Here is a 22318-nt window from a genome sequence, read left to right on the forward strand (position 1 = left end):
CCAAGTCTGGCTTGACCCATGGCTCCGGTAGTCTCAGGGGGAAGTGACAGGAGCCACAGCACATAGAAATTTTACAACTAGTTTAGATAAAACACTAAAAAATGTGTTTTGCCGGACAAGCTGGAATGGATAAAGAGATATGTTCTAGTTCATCCAAAAGTTAGGGTTTGCTGGAATTACTATGAATTATGACTTTCTTTTCTTTTTTTTTCTTTTCTTTTCTTACAGGAGGCCTCTTTAGATGACCCTAATAGTTCCTTGTGGTCCTAAAACTATTAATCTAGGTATTCAGTAACATAGTAAGTTTCTTTCAGCTGTCACTTCCATGAATGGTTCTATGAAAATCAGCTGGAAAAAGATTGATTTGTCAGTCTTCTTAAAATGGCTAAGACTTTAGGCTCTTCATTTGTGTTATACTACTGCTCATTATAGAGAGGAAGGGTGATGGGAGATTAGTAGAGTTCTATTTATAAAGCTTCTAGAATATGTGGGCTAGGAACCTAGATATTTTGCATCAGTCTTAAAGAAGCGTTGATAAGTTTCAGCCCTAAATATGGTGTTAGAACTTGAGTTTCAAAAGGGTTATGCAGAATACTTTTGTATAATAAGATGCACTGAATCAGGGCAGCCTCTTCACAGGGACATCTCCCAGAAGGCTATTTTCACCTAATGTGGACATTGTCATTCATATCAACTTCTGATTAACTGAGACAGTATTAGCATTAAGGGGTTGGGTCATGTTTAATCATGTGCCTAATAGGAGTGAAATTCTAACCTATGGGTTCCTAGGAGATAAGATTTCATATAAATATTAAAGATTGAAGAAATAATAATTAAATGCAATGAGTATCACTTTTCCCAGTGTGTTTTTACATGGTATGACCTTTATTATTTCACTTGAATTCTATTCATACTAATTTGAAATGGTCTCAGGACAATTGGCTCAGGGCAATCAATGATGAGCAGCTGAACCAATTCAGAAAAACCTAGAATGCGAAAAGAATTCGGTAGTGTTTAGGGAAAACTGTACTTCAATAAGGAGCAGGGAATGAATCTGTAATCCACCACTATAGTAAATCTCAGACATGTTTAGGGGAAAACCCTGTTAGAACATGATGTGCTAGAACTAGCCCTTATGGATGGATCTTGTGCAATTAAGGTTAACAGGAGCTTTGCCAGTGACTGAAATTGGAGTCAAATCAAATTCTTAAAGACCGCTTGCCCGTATATCAAGAAATCAGTGGTTCAGTGGATTTCAACTGACTTCAATGGAGTTATGCTAATGTACGCTAGTTGGAGCTGTGACCTAAAGAATTCATTATAGATTGAGTTCATAGTGCCATCTATAGTTGAGGCTGCCCAACACTTTTCATTATATGGACATGCCTATATAATGGAAAGTGTTGGGCAACGTCATATAGGGTATGTCTAGACTACAGGGGGGGTTTTTGAAAAAAAAAATGGCCTTTTTTCGAAAAAACTTCTCCTGCATCTAGACTGCTGCCACATTCTTTCAAAAGTAAATTGAGAGAATGCGGCAGTTTTTTCGACCAGGAAAAACCTTGATTTACGAGGAATAACGCCTTTTTTCAAAAGTGCTCTTTCGAAAAAAGGTGCTGTTGAATGCAAACTGTGCTTTTTCAAAAGACAGCATCCAGACTGGGTGCTCCCTTTCAAAAACAGCGACGAGGAGTCCTGTGGCACCTTATAGACTAACTGAAGTGTAGGAGCATAAGCTTTCGTGGGCAAAGACCCACTTCGTCAGATGCATGTAGTGGAAATTTCCAGAGGCAGGAATAAATATGCAGGCCAGGATCAGGCTGGAGATGATGAGGTGATCCAATCAAGGAGGATGAGGCCCACTTCTAGCAGCTGATCTGGAGGTGTGAATTCCAAGGGAACAGAAGCTGCTTTTGTAGTTAGCAAGCCATTCACAGTCTTTGTTTAATCCAGAGTTGATTGTGTCAAACTAAAAAGATGAACTGTAGCTCAGCAGTTTCTCTTTGAAGTCTGGTCCTGAAGTTTTTTTGCTGCAGGATGGCTACTTTTAGATCTGCAATTCTTTCAAAAAAGAAGCTTGCTTTTTCGGAAGTACTGGTTGTAGTCTAGATGCTCTTTTTTGAAAAAGACTTTTTTGAAAGAATCTTTTGAAAAAGCCTCTTTTGAAAGAGGCTTGCAGTCTAGACATAGCCATACATATGAGAGTCTATCTGTCTGTCTATTTGTTCAAGAACTCCTCCTAAACTGTAAGAACTAGGGGGCCCACCACATTTGGTACACAGCTTCCTCTTATCATAACTTAAAGCAACATAAGGGCTTGTTTATGCCCACGAAAATGGGATGTGCTTGGAATGGGATTGCTTCTCAAAAAAATCAAAAAGAAAAGAGGTAGAACCATCAAAGCAAGTACAGTCCTCAAAATTCACATAACTGAGCAAAATGAGACAGATAAATAGGATGAACCTGAAATAGGATTGCTTCTTATTAAACCTTAAAGAAAAGAAAGCAAGCAAATAAATTTCAAGTAGTGCTTTGTTTTGGCACAGCTAAATCAGTGCTTAAGGTTTGAAAACTAAAAGACAGTATTACTGGAAATCAAATTGACAATAGCCCTTTTTTGTTAAAACATAGCAGGTGATAAGGGTTTATAGGGAGGAAGGAAAATACACTTGATGGAATTATTATTTAAAAAATTACTAAAATTAACATAATACTGGTAATATTTTGAAAAATATAATCATTTCAGTAAAGTACACACATTTTCCTTTTATTTAAAAATTAATTGAGTTAAGGACCCAAGCAATGCCAGGTAAATCTGCTAGTGTCTGTCTTCTTTTAGCAGATGGTATTTAGTTATAGTGTCTTCTTTTAGCAGATGGTATTTAGTTATAGTTGAAATTGCTTGTAATTGAAAAACAATTTTAATGCTGTAAGGAGTAAGGCAGCAATGGACATCCTTGACAAACACCATAAGACGACAAAACCTTGAGTCACAAATGAAATACAGCAAATGTGTGACATTAGAAGAGAACTCCCTCAAATCTAGCAGAGTTGATAAATACAAAGTGATTAGCAGAAAGATCAAGAAAGGAATGAAGGTGTCCAAGAAAATATGGATTGAAAAATAATGTTCTAAACTTGAAGAGTATATCAATAATAAAAACAGTAAATAAGTCTTCCACATTGTAAAGTATCTGAGGAAGGAAAAATGGACCCAAGCCAATACAATTTAAGACAAAGAAGGGAACAGACTTACCCTGGTCTAAACTAGGGAGTTATTTCAAAATAACTCCTCTTATTTTGAAATAATAAACAGAGCATCCACACTACCAAGTGAATCATTTTGAAATAATAACTCCTGCTTTCCATGAGGAATAATGCTTATTTTGAAATAGTTATTTCAAAATAGCAGTAGTGTGGACAGTCCACTGTGCCATTTCGAAATAACTAGTCCCCAGAGTCATTCAAATTAATTAATCCCCAGTCAAGTTAGCATGTCCACGTTAAGAGAACCTGCCTTGGATTAATTTGAAGCTTTCCTGTAGTGTGGACATGCTATTTAAAAATTATTATTTTGGGAATTATTTCAAAATAATTTCCTAGTGTAGACATGCCCTAATTACAGAAGGAAGAGACACCATCAATTACTTCTTTGATCTATATATCCATCAGAGAAAGGGAAAGTCCAGTGTCCTAGACAGCCCATATTCAACAGAAAAGTATTGACTTTTCAATACTGTATGAAAAGGTGGAGATAGGTGTGAAAGCACTCAAGAATGTAAAGGTTACAAATATTGACAGCATTCCAGTGGAAATGATGAAATTCAGAGGAGAAATAGTAAAAGATTAACTCACCAAGATCTGCAATAAGATCTGGCAGACTGGTAAGTGGCCGTGCGTATGGACACAGTGACTAATTATCACTCTGCCAAAAGAAGTCAAAATTAATGGACCATAAGTTTAATTGCCATGCCAGCAAAGTGATGTTGAATGGATTGAAGCCACAAGTAGAGAATATCATTGCTGAAGAACAGGCTGGCTTTCATGCTGGAACAAGTACCACGCAACAGATTTTCAACCTTCATGTTCTATGTGACAAGTACTTACAACACCAATACGACATCTACCATGTCTTTGTTGATTTCAGGAAGGTGTTTGACAGAGTGTGGCATGAAGCTCTCTGGGCAGCCATGAGGTAAAATGTTGATCATGGGCTTATTCTTACCATTAAACAACTGCATGTCAAGGTCAACAGTGCAGTTCTTGCCAGAAGCACAATAGGAAAGTGGTTTCACATCACTGTTGGAGTCCGGCAAGACTAACTTCTTTAGTCCACACTGGTCAACATCTACTTGGAGCACATAATGACTATTGCTCTAGAAGATCACATATGCACAATCAGCACTGGGAGATGAACAATCTCAAATCTTTGGTTCACTGATGATACTGATGGCCTGGCAGGTAGTGAAGATGAACTTGCCAACCTTGTGAAATGATTGGATGAAACTGCCGCAAAATATGGCATGGAAATCACTGCAGAGAAAACCAAGCTGATGATAGACAAATGTGATGGGATCAGCTCACATATCACTGTCAGAGGACAAGATTTGGAAACACAGAAATAACTATTTGGGGGCAATAATCACTGATGAAGGGTCAAAGTCAACAATTCTGGCAAGAACTGTGCAAACACCTACAGTGGCAAAGCAAAAGCCAATTTGGAGGAACAAGAACATTTCCCTGGAATCCAAATTGAAACTGCTGCATGTACTGGTCATCTCCATTTTCCTTTATGCCTGTAAGACATAGATCCTTGCAACAGAACTACAACAGAAAATACAGGTAGTAGAGATGAGATATTCTGCAAAATCCTGGGCATCTCCAATTGAACGATGTCACTAATGAGTAAGTCCACAACATCATCATCTGATGCACTGGGTCACATGATGACTTTCTGATGACTATGACAAAATGCGAGCTGAAGTGGTATGGACAGATAAGATTCTCTGGCCTCTCCAAGATCATCCTCAAAGGGACGATTCAGGTGTGGTGGGGGGAGAGATGAAGAGGTGGATTGAAAACAGTACAGGGGAAGACAGAGGAAGAGATAGATTGACAACATAAAAGAATGAACAGGAATAGATTTTGTAGGCACTCAGACACATAATCATCGGGGTAGAGACAATTGGTTGATTGTTCATCAGTGATGATACCCCAACTAAGTGGTTATGGGAGGGATGATGATTATGATGATATATCATATTGACTATAACAGGCTTCAAAAAAGGGTAAGATAAATTCATGGAGGTTAAGTCCATCAATGGCTATTAGCTAGGATGGGCAGGAATAGTGTCCTTAGCATCTGTCAGAAGTTGGGAATGGATGACAGGGGAGGGATCACTTGATTCCCAGTTCTGTTCATTCCCTCTGGGGCATCTGGCATTGGCCACTGTCAGAAGACAGGATACTGGGCTAGATGGATCTTTGTTTGACCCAATGTGGCTGTTTTATATTCTTATGTTGGTGATAATTTAGTTATAGTAACAACAGTCTATCAGCAGAGATCATGGAACTCTATATGCAATCAGTCAGGGACACAGATTTGTAAATATTGTGCAAAACAAGTAGTGTCTTCCTTCACTACTCCTCATTTGTTGCTAACTCAGCAGCCCTTAGTGCATTTGGTAGTTTTCAGAGAGTATTCGATGCTTTGATAGAATTATCAACATTAATTACCGTAATGATGCATCAAATTTCCCATAAATCATACCACCTCTTGGATTATTTTGGTGTATTGTTTAACATCTGTGACACTTTATCACTTACCACATTAAGCTATTTAACTATATTCAGGGCTGTTGTATTTTATAAATGCATAACTGTACTTCTTAAGTAAAAATCACTCTGCACTATTTCCAAGTCAAGTGCTGAAAACATCAATCACTTTGAAGGTGGAATGTCACTCTGTACGGTACATGTTTGGGTCGCATTGATGAATGTGGCTGTCGGAAGGATTCCATGATACAGCGAAGCACACACACAGACTGATGTGTCTATTTTAAATACATGAGAAGGAAAAATAAGGCTCTCTCTCCACTATGGGCACTAAAGAGCTACAACATGCCACTGTAACCCCATAGAACAAATGCAAATTACAGCAACAGAAGGGGTTTTCTATCAGCTGTAGGGATCAGGCAACCAGTAGCTAGGTCAACAGAAACATTCTTCTACCAAGCTAGCTGCATCTATAATTGGGGTTATATCAGTATAACTACAGCACCCATGGGAGCTGATTTTTCATACCTCTGAGTACCATAGTTATGAAGACCTAAGTTGTAAGTGTAATCTGGCCTAAGATAATTAACCTGATTCTGAGTGTTGGTTTTTCAGATTATTATGGAAGATGCTTGTACTATACCAGTGAACATCAGCTGAAGCTCTAGTCTTTAGCAATCTTTTTATAGGAGACATTTCAGGGCTAAAATCAACAGTGAATAATCCCTCCTCTTTCAACCAATACTCCTATTGGTTTCCTGTTGGGATTTTGCTGGCATGAGGAAGCCATAATGACAGCAAAAATGCCCTAAGGAGCCACAGTCAACAAAAAGGTTGAACTGTCCGATTTGGGCCATATCACACTCTCCAGGGTAATTGGACATGACTATCATGCAACTTCAGTGTGGCCCTGGAGCCAAAAGTCCCCCTGAAATGTGTCATTGGTGATGACACTCAAGGGTTTGGCAACAGTCTGTGATCCTGGCACACAAATTTAAAGTTCATTGTTCACCAGTTTGGTCCCACTTCACATTAAACATGTGCCAGAAGAGATGTTCATATAGGCTAGGGCTAAGTGTGACAGCGCTACTGACGCCAAACCATAGACAGAATAAAAGCAGATATCTCTGACTTGAACAGTCAGAGTGATCCATTTTTGGTTTATGTGATGTATGTGAACAGCAGGATTTATATTTCATTCTCAATCTGCATGCCCCATATAATCAGGCAGGTTTCCCAGGCAGAACCAGCATTCACAAAAGCTTTACAAATATTTGCTCCTACTTTAAGGGGCATTGCCCAACCTGCCATTGACATGTTATTTTTCAGTTCCACTGGATAGCCATTTCACTGTGTAAGTGAACAGCTTTGGGTGGGGGTTTATGGGCTGACGCTGACCTTTGTTTTCTATGGGAATTCTGATTGCTACTCTTAGGAAACATACATTTTGTCAGCCTTAATAGATTCTTGTTATGTTAGCCATTGGTTCACAACTGATGTTGTTGGTAGCTACATGTAACAACAGTAATGCTTAGCTCTTACATAGCATTTTTCATCAGTAAATTGCAATGTTTTACAAAGGAGGTCACTATCATTTCCCCCATTTTTCAAAAAGGGAAACTGAGGCATTGGACTTATTCAAGGTCACCTAGCAATGGGGAGAGGGGAGAGAGGAGGAGCAACTTGAACCTTAGTTTTCTAGTCTACCAGTCTAACCACAAGACCAAACATAAACTTCATTTTGGTGGATGATTAATCTGATATTTCTCTGGCAGAGGTGTAAATTGGGAGTCATTCCACGAAGTCAATGGGTTTGATCCTGAATTAGGGATCCACTCAAGTAAAACTGGAGTAACTCCCTTGTAGTAAATGCAATTTCTCTGGATTTACACTAACTTATATCAGAGTCTGACTCTATGTGGATTTGTATTGCCCATGTAAATAAGATCAGAATCTGCAGCCAACAGCTGTTGTAAAGCTGTGAAGGTAACAGCAGGTATCTTGTAATGCTGTGGCAGAGGCTATGACACTGTGCTGTCCTATGAATTCATAAGGGATAGGTCTACACTGTAAGGGTAAGTCCAAAAAAGAAACACAATTTGCAGTATGCAAATTGTGTTTCTTTTTCCGCTTTACTGTCTAAAGAGGCTTTTCCAAAATTTGGCATGTCTACACGGCTCCAAATTTTGGGAAAAAAGTGCTCTTCCATCACATCCTTTATTCCTCATAAAATTAGGTTTACAGGGATGGTGAAAGAGTGTCTCCGCTTTTTTGAATTTTTTTCTGAAAAAGCGGACACGTTTCTCGTACGTGGCATTGCTTTTCCAGGATACCTCTGGCATCCTGGAAAGGCAATGCACTCTAGACATAGCCAAAGAGATTAAACAGGCTGGACTTTTCAAAATAAGGCTTTATTAGAATTAAATCAGAGCTACATCGGATAATGAAGACTTATGTGTTCCTGGCAATTTGTCTGTGATGCTGCTGCTAGACTGCTTCCAACAGGTTCTCACTGATACTAGTTCATCCAGTTCCTTCATACATGCTCTGCTCTTAACATCACCTGCTCCTAACATCACCTCTTGCCAGCAAAAGCAATTCCAAACAACTTAGTGTACATGCCAACTGTTTCTCCACTAATATATTCAGCGATGTTAGCAGTGCTCAAGGAGCCTTTCAGGAGCTCTGTGCAGTCTGCAAGGCATCACTTCAATCCTTACACTAACAGATTCCACAAACTACTGTTTACTGGACTGAAGGATCCTCAGTGGTTTCTTCAGTGCTTTGGCCTGTAGCTGTCAGTGAATTCTTCTTGGTTATCCTCCCCTTCTTCAGCAAGATGTTGCCGATGTCTCCTGTTCCTCTGAAAAGTATGTTCATCAGGAGCCTATATCTCAACAGATTATGGGGGGGATCTCAAGAGTCACTACTACTCTCTCTGCCCAGCCAGTGCCATCATGAATCTGTACTGCATCTCTAAGCTTCCATGTTTCTTATACACTAAATCATCCGTACACATCTAAGTCAGTATTGCTATTAGTGATTAGGGAGTCTTCTCAACTTCTGCCAAACTACTTACTGTCTCTTTAGGCAACAGTCCAGGTTTCATTGAAGCTGCTCAATAGTTTAATATAGCTGGTATGAATCTGTGCCTATGTCAGGGAACTTTTTCAAAAGTTGTTTATCAGTTTTCACACCACTCTCGATAAGGCCATACTTAGGACTTGAAAGACTTCCTTAAACACTCTGGCTCTGTATTTACATTTTGCCATGCCCAAGTCCTTCATATATTCTTGTGAGCATGTCCCCTTGCAACATCTTAGACTCTACTGTTCTCTCTCTCCTAAAAACATTCAATCAATAACAGAGAATTCTACTTTTAACTTTGAACCCCACCTCATGCCCCCTTGCATTGGCTCTGGCCTTAAGACCACATCTCCACTTGCTGCACCAGAGATAGATCTTCTGGCATTCAGTTTAGCAGGTCTGTTTAAGACTTTTGGCAGTGGTTTGGTGATGAGAACTTCACAATATAGGAAACAGTGGCTCAGCAGCTCTATGTTTTGTTTCCTGACCTAGCTTACAAATTCTTTCACTTTGCCAATCATGGAAGCTGCTCCATCAATGCAAACACAGATACAATTTTTCCAATTAAGGTCTCCTTCTTCAAGATAAACTGTTGTCACGGTGAATATTTCTTCTCCAATTGTGATCAGTCATTTCTTTGTAAAACACAACTTTTTTCTCTGATACTGTCTCCATCAATGTATCTTACATTAGCCAAAAATTAAGCACGGCCCCGTCATCTGTTAATTCATCAAGCTTCAATGCACAATTTCTGCCTGGATGCATCAGCACAGCCATGCTTAGCTCAATTTGAGTAGCTTATTTCGAGTTATGTCAATCACTCAGCTTATTTTGAAATTGGGAGCATCTACGCAGCACTTATTTCGAAATAGAGCACTCTTCCTCTGACTTCCCTTACTCCTCTTACAATGAGGGTTACAGGAGTTGGAGTAAGAAGTCCTCCAGCTTGACAGTATTTCACCATTATTTTGAAATAATTGCCTGCTGTGTAGACACGGACTGAATTATTTCAAAATAACACTAGTTATTTCGAAATAATGTTGCTGTGTAGACATACCCCTTGATTTTAATTTTTCTGGGAGCACCATCTCAATATTGCTGACATGCCTTTAGTGGTGCAGCAACTTATCACTCTGCCTGAGAGAGAATTTTTTTCAATTTCCTTCACTGTGTGTCTAATGACAGACGCTGGTCATGTGTGGGTGGAACCAAACATGGGGCCTTTAGAGCTTAGGACATGAGCCACTACCTCATGAGCTAAAAGCCATCTGGCTTGAGCAAGTTTATTATTCTCCCTCTAAGTGGTCTCAGTGCCACTAAAAGGGACATTACACCTCACCCAGAAATTGTGTGGGTTACATGTGTACCTAATCATTACTCTCATGATTTCTTTGCATGCTGGTAAAGTTAATGTCTGAGATTGTATGTGGCACTTTTGCCTTTTCTACAAGCTCAGTGACCTCATAGCTTGCTCCCAGCACTTTGTCAGAAATAGGTGCACAGTTGATCATCAGTAGTGCCTGATTTTCATTCTGATCCCTCAAACACATAAAAAAATGATGCCTTTTCAGGCAAGGGATAAATGTTTGCTTGTAAGGTGTCATTTTGCCTCACTTGGCACCGTGCCATGGTTTAAAATTTTCTCTCTGCACACCAGACATTGTGGAAGAGGTTGAGATGTTTCTCCTGTAGATGAAAATCCATATCGCAGATAGCTTGCACAGAAGGGTCAGTTCACCACTTCTACTGTTAGTTTTACATTTAGTTCCATCATTGCAAGTAGAGGGGGAACTGCCATAACTTCTTTCTTCAGATATTTGTCCATTTTGGGATCATATATTTGAAAATCGCCCGTGTAATTTTTGAGATTTGTAAGATCTGACAGTTTTACATTTAGTTCCATCATTGCAAGTAGATGGAGAACTGCCAAAACCTTCTTTCTTCAGATATTTGTCCATTTTGGGATCATATATTTGAAAATCGCCCTTGTAACTTTTGAGATTTGTAAGATCTGACAAATATACTAGCCACCTTTTGACTCTGTAACAAGGTTGCAGCTCTCCACCATGGCACCTCCTGCTGGTCATCTTGGGAATTAGTTTAGTCTTCAGGAAGACACACCTTTCCAGCAGGAGTCTTGCCATTGTCACTCTGCACTCTCCCTGTGCTCTGCTCAGGACCAGCGTCACTCCCGGGATCACAGTGTTCTCTTCAGGACACTGCCCTCTGACAGCGACCACCACACTGGTCTCTCAGTTCAGGGGCAGGCCACAGTCTACATAGGCCACTCTCTCCTGTGGAAAAGTGTGATGTAAGGGAGAAGAGGGGAAACTAAGCCTGCCCACTACTCTGGACCTCCTGTCTAGGGACCCTCTAATGGCAGCCTTGTCATACCTCCTTCACTCTCCCTTAACTGTCTCCTGTTCACTGGGCCACTTCCCCTGTGACCCCTGCACTCTTCTGGCTCCTGTATCAAGTCCTGCAGCCTGGCATGTGCCAGGACACAGCCTCTCTTTCAGCTCCCCTGAGCCTGAGTAGCACCTCTATCTGTAAGGTGCTTCCTCTTGGGAACCAGTCTGACTCCTGCACCTTCCTAAGTCAGGAACCAAATGCCCTTCACTCTGTTGAGCAGCTCCTTTTAACGTGGGCTGCCTCAGCAAGATGCTTTCTCATTGGTTACCTCTCTGATTGGCCAGGGCTCTGTGCAGGCTCCCTCCTGCTTGCTTTAATCCTTTCTAGCCAGAGTGGGGCAGCCACCCCAGTAGAGACTCCTATAACATCAAGTTCATATGAGTGTAGCATAATGTTGAGTCTGGCATAGGCCACTCTTAATTTTGTTCATGTATGTCAATGAGCTAACCCAGAACAAGGCTAGTAGGGTGAAAATCAAAACAACCATGGTGGCTAATGTTAGAGTTTGATCTATCTTGTTTCCAAATTAACATTTCCAACAGTGGAAGCTAATATTGAAACTTAGTATAGGAACGGCTGACACCTTGTTATGTCTTTCTTCCCCTCTTTAGACACTTTGTCTGTGTTGCCTATTTAGATTATATGAATATCTCCAATGTGTTTAAACAGCAACTAGCACAATTGGGGCACAAGCTTTGCTGAGTTCTCTAGGCACTATTAAAATACAAATATTGTTTGTTTACATTAATTTTCTATGGCCCACTAATACTACGAGGTGGTTCTGTGGGGCCAGAGTAAGGCCACATATTTCTTCTTCTAAATCACAGAATCAGGCCATAGAGTGACCAGGAAATCTTGTGGAACATCTGGGATGGGGACACCTGTGTGAAGCCTGCCTGGGGTCACTCACCACCAGGGTCCTGACGTGCAATGCATCTGGAACAAGGGAATTATTCCATATTCACACTGGCGTAGCTGTATGTCAATCTGAGTAGAGGTTGCCTACAAGTAGCAGGAGAGGAGCAGCTGAAGCTGTTCCATGGGGAGATATACTCTCAGCAAGAGAGATGGAATGGAACTCAGTAAAAGCAGAACATTGGGAAATATGTCACAGCAGTGGCTCGGTGCATCTCCTCACATGGAAATACACATGGAAGGATGCGGGAGGATGATGCCGGGAAGGAAGACTCTCATCTCCTGGAAGTGGTTTTGCAGAGTCACTTTCAGGAGACTGGGATGAAGAAATTGTCTCCATGGGATGAAGAGGGAAATCTGGGTGAAGATCCTTGGCCTTTACAAAGCTAGTGGGGATACTTGGAAAAAGGGGAGAATTATCCTGTGCCTTTGGTCACCTTGGCCCGTTTCCACCATCTCCACACCTGTTCCATTTAGGCTTTGCCACAAGAACTTCTGGTAGCCATGACTGCACTCTTAATGGAGGATCACCAGAAATGGGCTATGTTGCCTTCTTGTGTAATCTCTGCAGAACTAATGGGGAGGAAAGTTCATGCTTTTAGTGTCACCACAGATTCAGCCACTTCCCCAGGCCCATCTTTCCGTAAGGTGAATCCTGGAATCCGTGAAGACCCTTCTGCATAATTCCAGGCCCAGGGTAACGTCTGACCATCCTTCTCACCCCTTAAAACCACAACAGGAATGGTCCTATAAGTATCTCAAGAGGACACTGAGGGTACGTCTACCCTGCATGCTTATTTCAAAATAAGGTATTCCGGAATAGTTATTCCAAAATAGCTTATTACGAAATAGCATGTCTACACCGCAAGCAAGCCTCAAAATTAGTCTGAGGCAGGCTTCCCGAATGTAGGCATGCTATCTCAATTTAGAGCCACAGGAGACACTGGGGAGGAATAACTTAGAATGTCCCTGGTGAGGGGCTATTTTGAAAAAGCAGCAGTGGAGCAACTACACACACCTTATTTGGAAATAGCTATTTCGGAATAGGTATTATTCCTCGTAGAATGATGTTTACAGATATAGGAATAAGCCACCCATTATTTCAAAATTATTTTGAAATAATGGAATGGCTGTGTAGATGCTTGCATTGTTATTTTGAAATAACACCAGTTATCTTGAAATAACAGTACAGTGTAGACACACCCTTACTCTCCCCTGGAGTATATTTGAGGCTCCTTTGGAACCATTTAAATCTGGACTAGACAAATCCCCAGTTAATACACTGCCAGCAGCCGTTGTTCACTGGGTTTCTATGATTCTTTTAAATTTAGCATGTGCATGTGTAGCGGAAGAATAAGTGTTGGATTAGAAGAAAGATATCAGTGCCGAATTTACAAGGGGTCATTATAAACAACAGCAGATTTGCCATATATGTTCTAAAATATGCCTCAATTTCCTTTCATCTGTAGCGCAATCCAAATTAAAGCAATAACCCATTCACAATATTGTTGGGAGCACATGCTAGGATATTAACAAGCCTCAATGCAGGCTGCTGTGACTGTGTGCAGCAGCCATGAAATTAAACTGAAGAAGACACAAAACGGGGTGGGTTAATCAGACAAAATATTGATTTTTAGTTTAGTAGACTGCAAAATAAGAATTAAAATAGGTCTTACCAATCTACTCAAGAACTCTAGGTTTTAAGTGCTTTCTTGATTATTCTGCAATTTTGTTGAACATCTGTGCTATTGCCTTTATATACATATTTATTTATTTGTTTGTTTATTCATTCTAGGATTGAAAGTGTTTTGTAAAGCATCTTGCATGAAGACCCTATACAAACACAAATTTTAATTGGTGTATGAATCATAATGTTAATACTTTACCATTGCCCACCTGTATTTGTGACATCTGGATCAATTTTAGCTCAGCATTGGAAAAAAATTAGCTCTTCAGGGATTTTTTCTCCAAAACCCTCCACACTTTTTTCTGTCCCAGAATGCAGGGACAACACTGTCATCCTGCCTGTCATTGGGCCTGGAACTTGGATGTCTTTTCTCCCTGTATACCCAAATATCCAGGCTATGCTCAACTCTTACTGCCTTTTGTTGTGCAATTTCTCAAAATATCCAGCCTTTCCTATTTGTGTGGTTAAAACTCATAATTCCATGTTTTGGTTACTTTGATCTCCATTCTGTCTTTGACCCCCCTTCCCCGACTCCTCTCCCATATACTTAAATCTGTTCAGAACACAGCAGCACCAAAATAAAATAAAAAATCCATTTTCCTGGCTCCCTGGCTTGTCTCTTCTACCATAGTATCCCCTTTCTCCAAAAACTTCACTGTCTCCTTATTTTCTACTGCATCAAGCTCCAACTACTTCCAGACTGAGGTAAATCAAAGTCTCAAATCTCTTGTTGTTTCAGTGGAGTTACTCCACATTTTTCACCGGTGTGAGAGAAGACTTTGGCTCACAATTCTGATCTGAAAATATTTCATCATATGTTATGAAGGAGATAAAGTTTTTATTGCATCACTACTACTACTGCTACTACTACGTGCATAAATTAAGGGCTTCATCTGCAAATTCAGTGTTGTAGTGGACTATGATTGTGTCCCTTTTATGTCTCCATGTTCTGAGGAAAGGTTACATACCTTCCACCTATATGGGCCATTAGTGAAAGCATGTTCTGCCCCATGCCTGGGTATGTGAAGAATCACTTGAAATAGATAATACCCATATTTTATAATATAAATAATCTTCCAACATCCTTACCCATATTTTATAATATAAATAATCTTCCAACATCCTTAGCAAAGTAGCAAGATTCAAAAAAGGAGTAGATAACTGCATGGATAAGAAGAATACCCAGAGTTATAGATAATGGTGCCTTTTGCAACTTTTCATTACGCCAAAGATGTAATCAGATGTTAATATCTACATCTCATATTTCTTAATACTTACTTCCTAAGAACCTGGCTAAATATTCTGCCTTGCTCTGCTCTGAATACGCTAAAAGGGTGCCCAAATTTCTAACTACTTATCCTCTTTTGGGTGCTTCTCTTGCATACATACTTGGTGTAAAAGCTTTTCTATGTTTTACTATACCATATTTCCATGGGGAAAACCTTGCTTTTCTAGTACTGTGCATTTTGGGAGGGATATTAAACCTCATGTTTCAAAGCTTAACATAATCTCTCAAAATGGGTACGTCTATACTGCAAAGAAAACCTTGTGGTACTGACTCTTAGGGTATGTCTAGACTACATGGCTTCGTCGACGGAGCCATGTAAACTAGCTTACCCGACATAGTCAATGAAGCGGGGATTTAAATAATAATCCCCACTTCATTAAAATAAAAATGGCCACTGCACTGTGCCGACAATCAGCTGATCCGGCACAGCACAGCAGTCTAGATGTGGATCGGTCGACAAGGGAAGCTCCCTTATGCCTCGTGAAACGAGGTTTACAGGAGCAGTCGACAAAAGCTTCCCTTGTTGACCGATCCGTATCTAGACTGCCACGCTGTGCCGGATCAGTTGATTGTTGGCACAGCGCGGTGGCCATTTTTATTTTAATGAAGTGGGGATTATTATTTAAATCCCTGCTTCATTGACTATGTTGGGTAAACTAGTTTACATGGCTCCATAGATGGAGCCATGTAGTTTAGACTTACCTTTAGGCCCAGATCAAGTCATATGGATTTGTGAGCCTTGGGCTGCAAGTGTAGATGTTTCTGGTTGGGCAGGAGTCTGGGCTCTGAGACTCTTCCAGCTGTCCAGGTTTCTAAGCCAAGGCTCAGGCCCAAATAGAAAGAACTATGCTCCAATTTTTAGAGCCTCAATCCAAACCATACATGTTTGAATCAATTTACCTGTGGTCCAAGACTTGGCACCACAGGGTAGATACTTGCAGTGTAGACATATCCTGTGTGGACATGTGCTAGTTTTGCTCAAGTTAGCAGACTAAGAATAGCACAGTGGCTCAGGATAATCAACCAAGTTCACACCTAGGACCTTGATTGGTGTTGAACTCAGTTGGCTAGCCCGAGGCACCATGTGTACTGTGCAGCTATATTGCTATTTTTGGGCACTAGCTTGAGCAGAGTTAGTGCATGTAGATCTGCCTGAGCTGGGAATCACATTTCCCATTTACTGTGAAGATATACCCTTAGAAATTTCCAGGAGAAACTGTGAGATCAGGAATATTGTCAATCTCATCTCCTAAGATCAGATCGAGGTTTACAGGCAGGGGTGGACTGGCCCGGCGGGATACTGGGAATTTCCCGGTGGGACATCGTATCCATCCATGATGAGCCACCGTTGCAACTCACGGAGCCTGACCCACCGCTTGTGATGCATGCCAGATGTAACACAGGGAAATGGGGCAGGGCTTGAGGGGCACGCAGGGGTGATGTCATAGGGAGGGCCGTTCCCAGGCCTATTTTGATTGCCAGTCTTCTCCTGTTTACAGGGCTCTACTTACTCATAAATTACAGCTTCCACCTTGAAACAGCTTTATTCTACATCCCTGGAAGGGATCATTCTATGACTAGAAACACCATAGCAAAATAAAATGTGTTACCTTCCAAAGTGTTTCTGAAACTGAAATTGGCCAATTTATCCATGGACCCAGACTCGTACTGAGTCAATGTTAGACAAAATTCAACATCAGCTGAAGACGGGAGTCTAGGTGTCCTCGTTTTATCATGGTTCCCAGGATTTCGAAGTATAGGACCCTCATTGCTGGCATTGCATAAAGCCTGCTGGCTATTGTACTCCTCCGATAGGCTGCAAATTACCTGTAAAATATCAGCATGGTTGTTGATCAGCAGAGATCAAAGCAAACTTCGTTTTACTTTTTAGAATAAGTTCTTTGACCTATAAAATCCAGTGTTAAATGTAAATGCAATAACCTGTGTATAAGGGAGAGAGTGAGAGTGGGGGAGATCAAGAGACAGAAAGAGAGGGAGAGCGAGAGAGAGGGGGTTAGCAGAGGCAGGGACTCAGAAAAGGGGCTGGGCAGGGATGGGACCTCGGAGGAGGGTCAGGACAGGGGTGGGGCAAGGTTTTTGGTTTTATACAATTAGAAATTTGGCAGCCCTAGTTAAGTCTAGTGCATTAAAATCCCAGGGTATGTCTACATTGCATTCCACTTTCAAGAGAGGAATGAAAATGCAGACAAACAGAATTGCAAATGAAGCACGGATTTGAATTTCCCGTGCTTCATTTGCATAATTGTGTCCGGACGCTATTTTGAAATACCCTATTTCGAAAAAAGAAACGCTGTCTAGATGCGGTTATTTTGAAAGAAAACCCTTCTTTTAAGGTTTAAGGGTTATTTCAAAAGAAGGGTTTACTTTCGAAATAATCATGTCTAGACAGCGTTTCTTTTTTCAAAATAGGGTATTTTGAAATAGTGGCCGGACGCAATTATGCAAATGAAGCGTGGAAAATTCAAATCCGCACTTCATTTGCAATTTCATTTGTCTGCCTTTGCATTCCTCTCTCGAAAGAGGAATGCAATGTAGACATACCCTAACTGACTGTCTGATTTGTGGCACAAAACAGATAGAATCTGGACTTAGAAAGACAGTCTAATTTTACCTATATTATGCACTAGTTCAAATAAAAGTTATAGACCTAATACAGAAATTATTGGTGAGCCTGTATGGCTTGTGATATATAGGAAGTCAGACTAAATGAGCATAGCAGCTCTTTCTGGCCTTAAAATCTATAAAAAACTGGGTCTTTGTCACTGCCTTTCCTCCTAATTCAAAATCAGGTCTCTCTTTAAAATTGCCCTACTGAAGTTTTTCCTCTTTTGGAATAAATTCATAGGTTCCTGTTAGACAATGCTTACTAATGCAAACATTGATCTTCAACTTGTGTAACTCAGTGCAACTCCATTGAAGTTGTTAAAAGTATGTTCTATAACTGCATTTATATAAATAGTTAACAGACAGAATTCCAGTAGATGGCACTCAAGAATATGTAGATTAGTTCCTAGGTTTTATAGGTCTGAAAAAAAAATCTTGTTGAACTCTGGACATGGACTCCCTAGTTGAGTTCTTCATGTCATCTCGTAGCACAATTCAGTGAGCTTTGCTAATTTGCACCAGCTGAGGGTCTGGTCCCATGAAAAAGAGTCCAAAGATCTCATTCTCCCATGCCTTCAAGCAGAATATTAGGGTTAGCAAATGTTTGTAAATGTTCAGTAGCAATTATGGAAACTCACACTTTTCTTTAGTGCTGTTGGTTTCTTGCTTCACCCGCTCTGATTCTGCAGCTGTCTCTTTACAGACAGATCCCTAAACTCATGTGGAACCAACTGTAGGACCAGAGCCTTACACTTTCTTCAGTCTTGTGTTAAACTTTTGCAAGTTGTTCATTTTCTTAACTGCAAATTTTTCTTTAATGCCAGTAGTATATGTGACAAATCCTTTAGGTTAAATCAATGAGAACAGTGACATGCACTGCGTACAGCCATCAAGCTAAATGTTCTCTCAAATATATGACAGATGGTTCAGACATGTACCGATCTGTACATTGTGGAAGAAAACATTGTCCTCACTCTGCGTTTGTAAGCAACAAGTAGCCAGAGGCAGTTTTATTACGAGCTGCAGCAAGGGAAAAACTGGTTCGGACAGGGGGGAGCCCCCCCTCTTCCGAGGCAGATCTTCGAATACAAGCAATTATGAAGCAGTTTATATACTGTCTATTAAATATAATAACAATAACAATTAGTCTCCTTCCCATTACAAACACCAATGGCTAACAGTTATTTAGTTCTACCCAAATGCTCCTTATCTCAAGGTCCCTGCCAGAGTCAGTATTCTATCCTTATCTCCGTATGGAGGCGAGAGGCGAAGGCAGCATCTAATTACAGATCTCCCGTTGTCAGGCCACAGACTTAGCCTGACTCTTGCTCTCTTGTTAACAAGACCAAGATGGCTGCACACAAATTCCCTTATTCCCTTTTCCTGCCTCCACAACATTAAAGGGAACAAACTAATGCAGGGGTGGGCAAGACAGCATCAGTGGGCTGGATCTGGCCCACCAAGCCCTTTGAACTGACCTGCAGCTGCTCTGCTGCTTCTCCTGCCCACCCCCCCCCCCCCCCCCCCCCGCTAATCGAGACCTAGGAACAGGGAGTGCATGAAGTTGCAAAACAGCTGGCAGTTCTCTCTAGGTACTACATGCCCCAGGCCGGGGCGGGGGAGAAGGCAAAGATTTAATGTGCTCTGCTTCTCCCAGGCCAATCAGGGTCTATATTCAGGGAACTCGGGTTGAAATTCTTCCATATGCGAAGGGGCAGCCTAAGCTTGAGGAAATCTTATCTTCCAAAAGAGCTGGGGTTTGCTAGAATGGAGTGGATATTATTGTGCATCAAAATGCTAGATTCATTCACCTTTGCGGGCATTTCCTTTCTGGCTTGCCAGGGTATGATGTTGTACTCAGCGGAGGATTTAGGGCAGGGCGAGCGGGGTGGCTGCCCCGGCCCCGCGCTTCCCGAGGCCCCGCGCATGCGCCTTTGCACCACGGCGCATGCGCTGTGTCAAAGGGGGGGCCCCCGTGAAATTTTGCTGCCCGGGGCCCCATGGCGCTGCCCTGGGCCCCGCAGCACTCTCATCCGCCCCTGGTTGTACTGCTTGTCTGGCTCTAGGCCAATACTCTTTGGTGTAGCCATTCCTTCACCCCAAATGCACACAGACCCAGCTTCCTACAAGTCAGATCCTTTTTCACTGGCCTGTTAGTGTGCGTTAGCATTAACAAACAACCTGATCTGGGAATTTCTAAACTTCTGATCATTTCTCTCATTGAGTTCTTTACATATGTTGCTACATATGGGGGGAACAACCCAAAAACCATGGGCCAATTTCTGCTCTCAATGTGAATGCAAAATAAATCCAGTGATTGAAGTCAGTGGAATTTCTTTGGGTTTACAGCAATGTAAGTGATGGGAGAATCTGGTTCACTCTTCTTTCTTTGGAAAGCTTTTTTCTATTCATTTCTCTGTGGCACATGTAGATTCATTTCTGCTTGGCATGTAGATTCTAATCTCTCTGTAACACTGCCTGTTTCAGATTTAAAATCTCTGTAAGTAGACAAAAAGGAGACTAATCTTGATGACCACCTGACTGGCAGTGACTCGCTCACAAACAGTTGACAGGGTATTTATCGTTTGCTTTTGGAAATGAACCTGTGAAGCAGATGTGATCTTACACATATGGGATTGTAAGTTGCAGTCAGAGGTATAAGCAGTTTGAGACGTGTATCTGCTGCTGAAGGTGAAGAAGGTGGGGTTGGCTTCAGCGCTTGAGCTGCAACTGTAAAGTGCTGTCTATAAAACCATTTTTAGGGCACTAGTGAGAGTCCCGCTAGCCTGTCTGTTGAACTAGGTTGGGAAGCTTGCTCCCCTTTCCTGCAAAATGTTTCTTTCCTAGTACCCAGTGCCCTGGTTTGGTCACCATAGCCAAATGAGCAGGCAGCCCTGCATAAATATGTGAGATGAGATGTGAGATTTTTGTTTTTTGCTAAGCAACATCTTTAAAGTAATACTCACAATTTTATTAATTTTTAAAAAAATCTGCTTTAGCCTAAGAACACTAGAAAGAACCACAATCAATACTGGGACAAAGGAGAATTGGCTCTTTTTTTGGTTTGGTGATTGGAGGGTGGGAGGTTAAAATAAATTTTGGATGTACCTGTATGTAGAAAATAATGCTTAGAATAATGCCCTGGTGGCCCCCTTAATTATGCAGCTATCAATACATTTTTATGATGAACAGACCATACTGAAGTCTCAGAAGGGTAGCTGTGTTACACTGTAACTTAAAAAAAATGAGTAGTCCTATAACACCCTAGGGTATGTCTACACTACCCCGCTAGTTCGAACCACAATCAATACTGGGTCAAAGGAGAATTGGCTCTTTTTTTGGTTTGGTGATTGGAGGGTGGGGGGTTAAAATAAATTTTGGATGTACCTGTATGTAGAAAATAATGCTTAGAATAATGCCCTGGTAGCCCCCTTAATTATGCAGCTATCAATACATTATTTCACGAGGAGTAACGGTAGTTCGAACTAGGAAGCCTAGTTCGAACTACCTAGTTCGTGCCCCGTGTAGCCGCGCTGCACGGGGTTCGAACCAGCGGGGTTTTAAAAATGGCGGCTCCCCGCTTATGCAAATGGAGCCCGGGAAATTCAAATCCTGGGCTTCATTTGCAAGTGCGGTATGCCTACATTACCCTCCTAGTTCGAACTAGGAGGGTAGTGTAGACATACCCCTAGAGACTAACATAAAATATTGATAAAGAGGGTATCATGAGCTTTCGTGGGTACAACTCATTTCTTCCATGCTGAGTCCTTAGTTAATGTGCCTGACTATCTATTTGCACACCCCGAATAAGGGTTGCTAATTGTAATAGTCCCTGGGCACATCCAGTCCTGGTCTACAGTAGGGCTTTATTTCAAAATAACACCCCTTACGTCAAATTTTTAAGCAGCGCATCCAAACTACCAAACTATTTTGAAATAACTACTCCCCAGAGTAATTCAAACCAATTACTCCCAGTGCTTCCTGGGGCTTTAAATAAAGGTAGCGTGAAAACATGAGAAAAACGTGGACAGAGAATTCACTCAAGTGGTAGCAGTAGCATGCTGAAGAAAAAAGTGAGAGGGGGAAGCTAGAAATTCAACATGCAAGCATGGGTATCCATGTTGCCATAGCAACTTAGCAATGGAATAAAGTATTTTCTCCTTTCTTTAGAAAGGGATGCTGTGCTACAAATAGGCACTTTACATTTTTTTTAAACAAATCCATAACAACCCCTTGAGTGTTGTGCTGTGTCTGAATTTTCCTAATGCTGCAGAATAGGCAGTCATTATTTTATTACATTTTGAAAGGGCATTGTGGATTTTAAAAGGACACCGTGCTACTTTTTTATTTTAAAGTCACTTTTAGCTGTTTCTCTTCTCCTCTCTATCATTTAGATTACCCTATTAAAAGCCTGAATTCCTGCACATCTCAACCATCCACCCCCTTATTAGCTTGTTCTTTGTTATTTGACTGGCAGTGCTTTGGCAATCAGCATCCACTGCACTAGATCGGTGGCTGCCTTCTTTCTG

At 41.1% G+C, this 22318-nt stretch overlaps 1 protein-coding gene across 1 annotated transcript in view; it reads right to left on the minus strand.

The window, feature by feature from the left end:
* The window catches only part of TYR (tyrosinase), an 82404-nt gene that overhangs the window by 54436 nt on the left and 5650 nt on the right, over positions 1–22318 (minus strand). Inside the window, exon 2 of the mRNA XM_006118374.5 lies at positions 16775–16991. Coding sequence (XP_006118436.3) covers positions 16775–16991 — 217 coding nt within the window. The remainder of the gene's footprint in view (positions 1–16774; positions 16992–22318) is intronic.

The sequence above is a fragment of the Pelodiscus sinensis genome, chromosome 1 (genome assembly GCF_052426305.1).
Source record: "Pelodiscus sinensis isolate ZL-2025 chromosome 1, ASM5242630v1, whole genome shotgun sequence".
Lineage (NCBI taxonomy): Eukaryota > Metazoa > Chordata > Testudines > Trionychidae > Pelodiscus > Pelodiscus sinensis.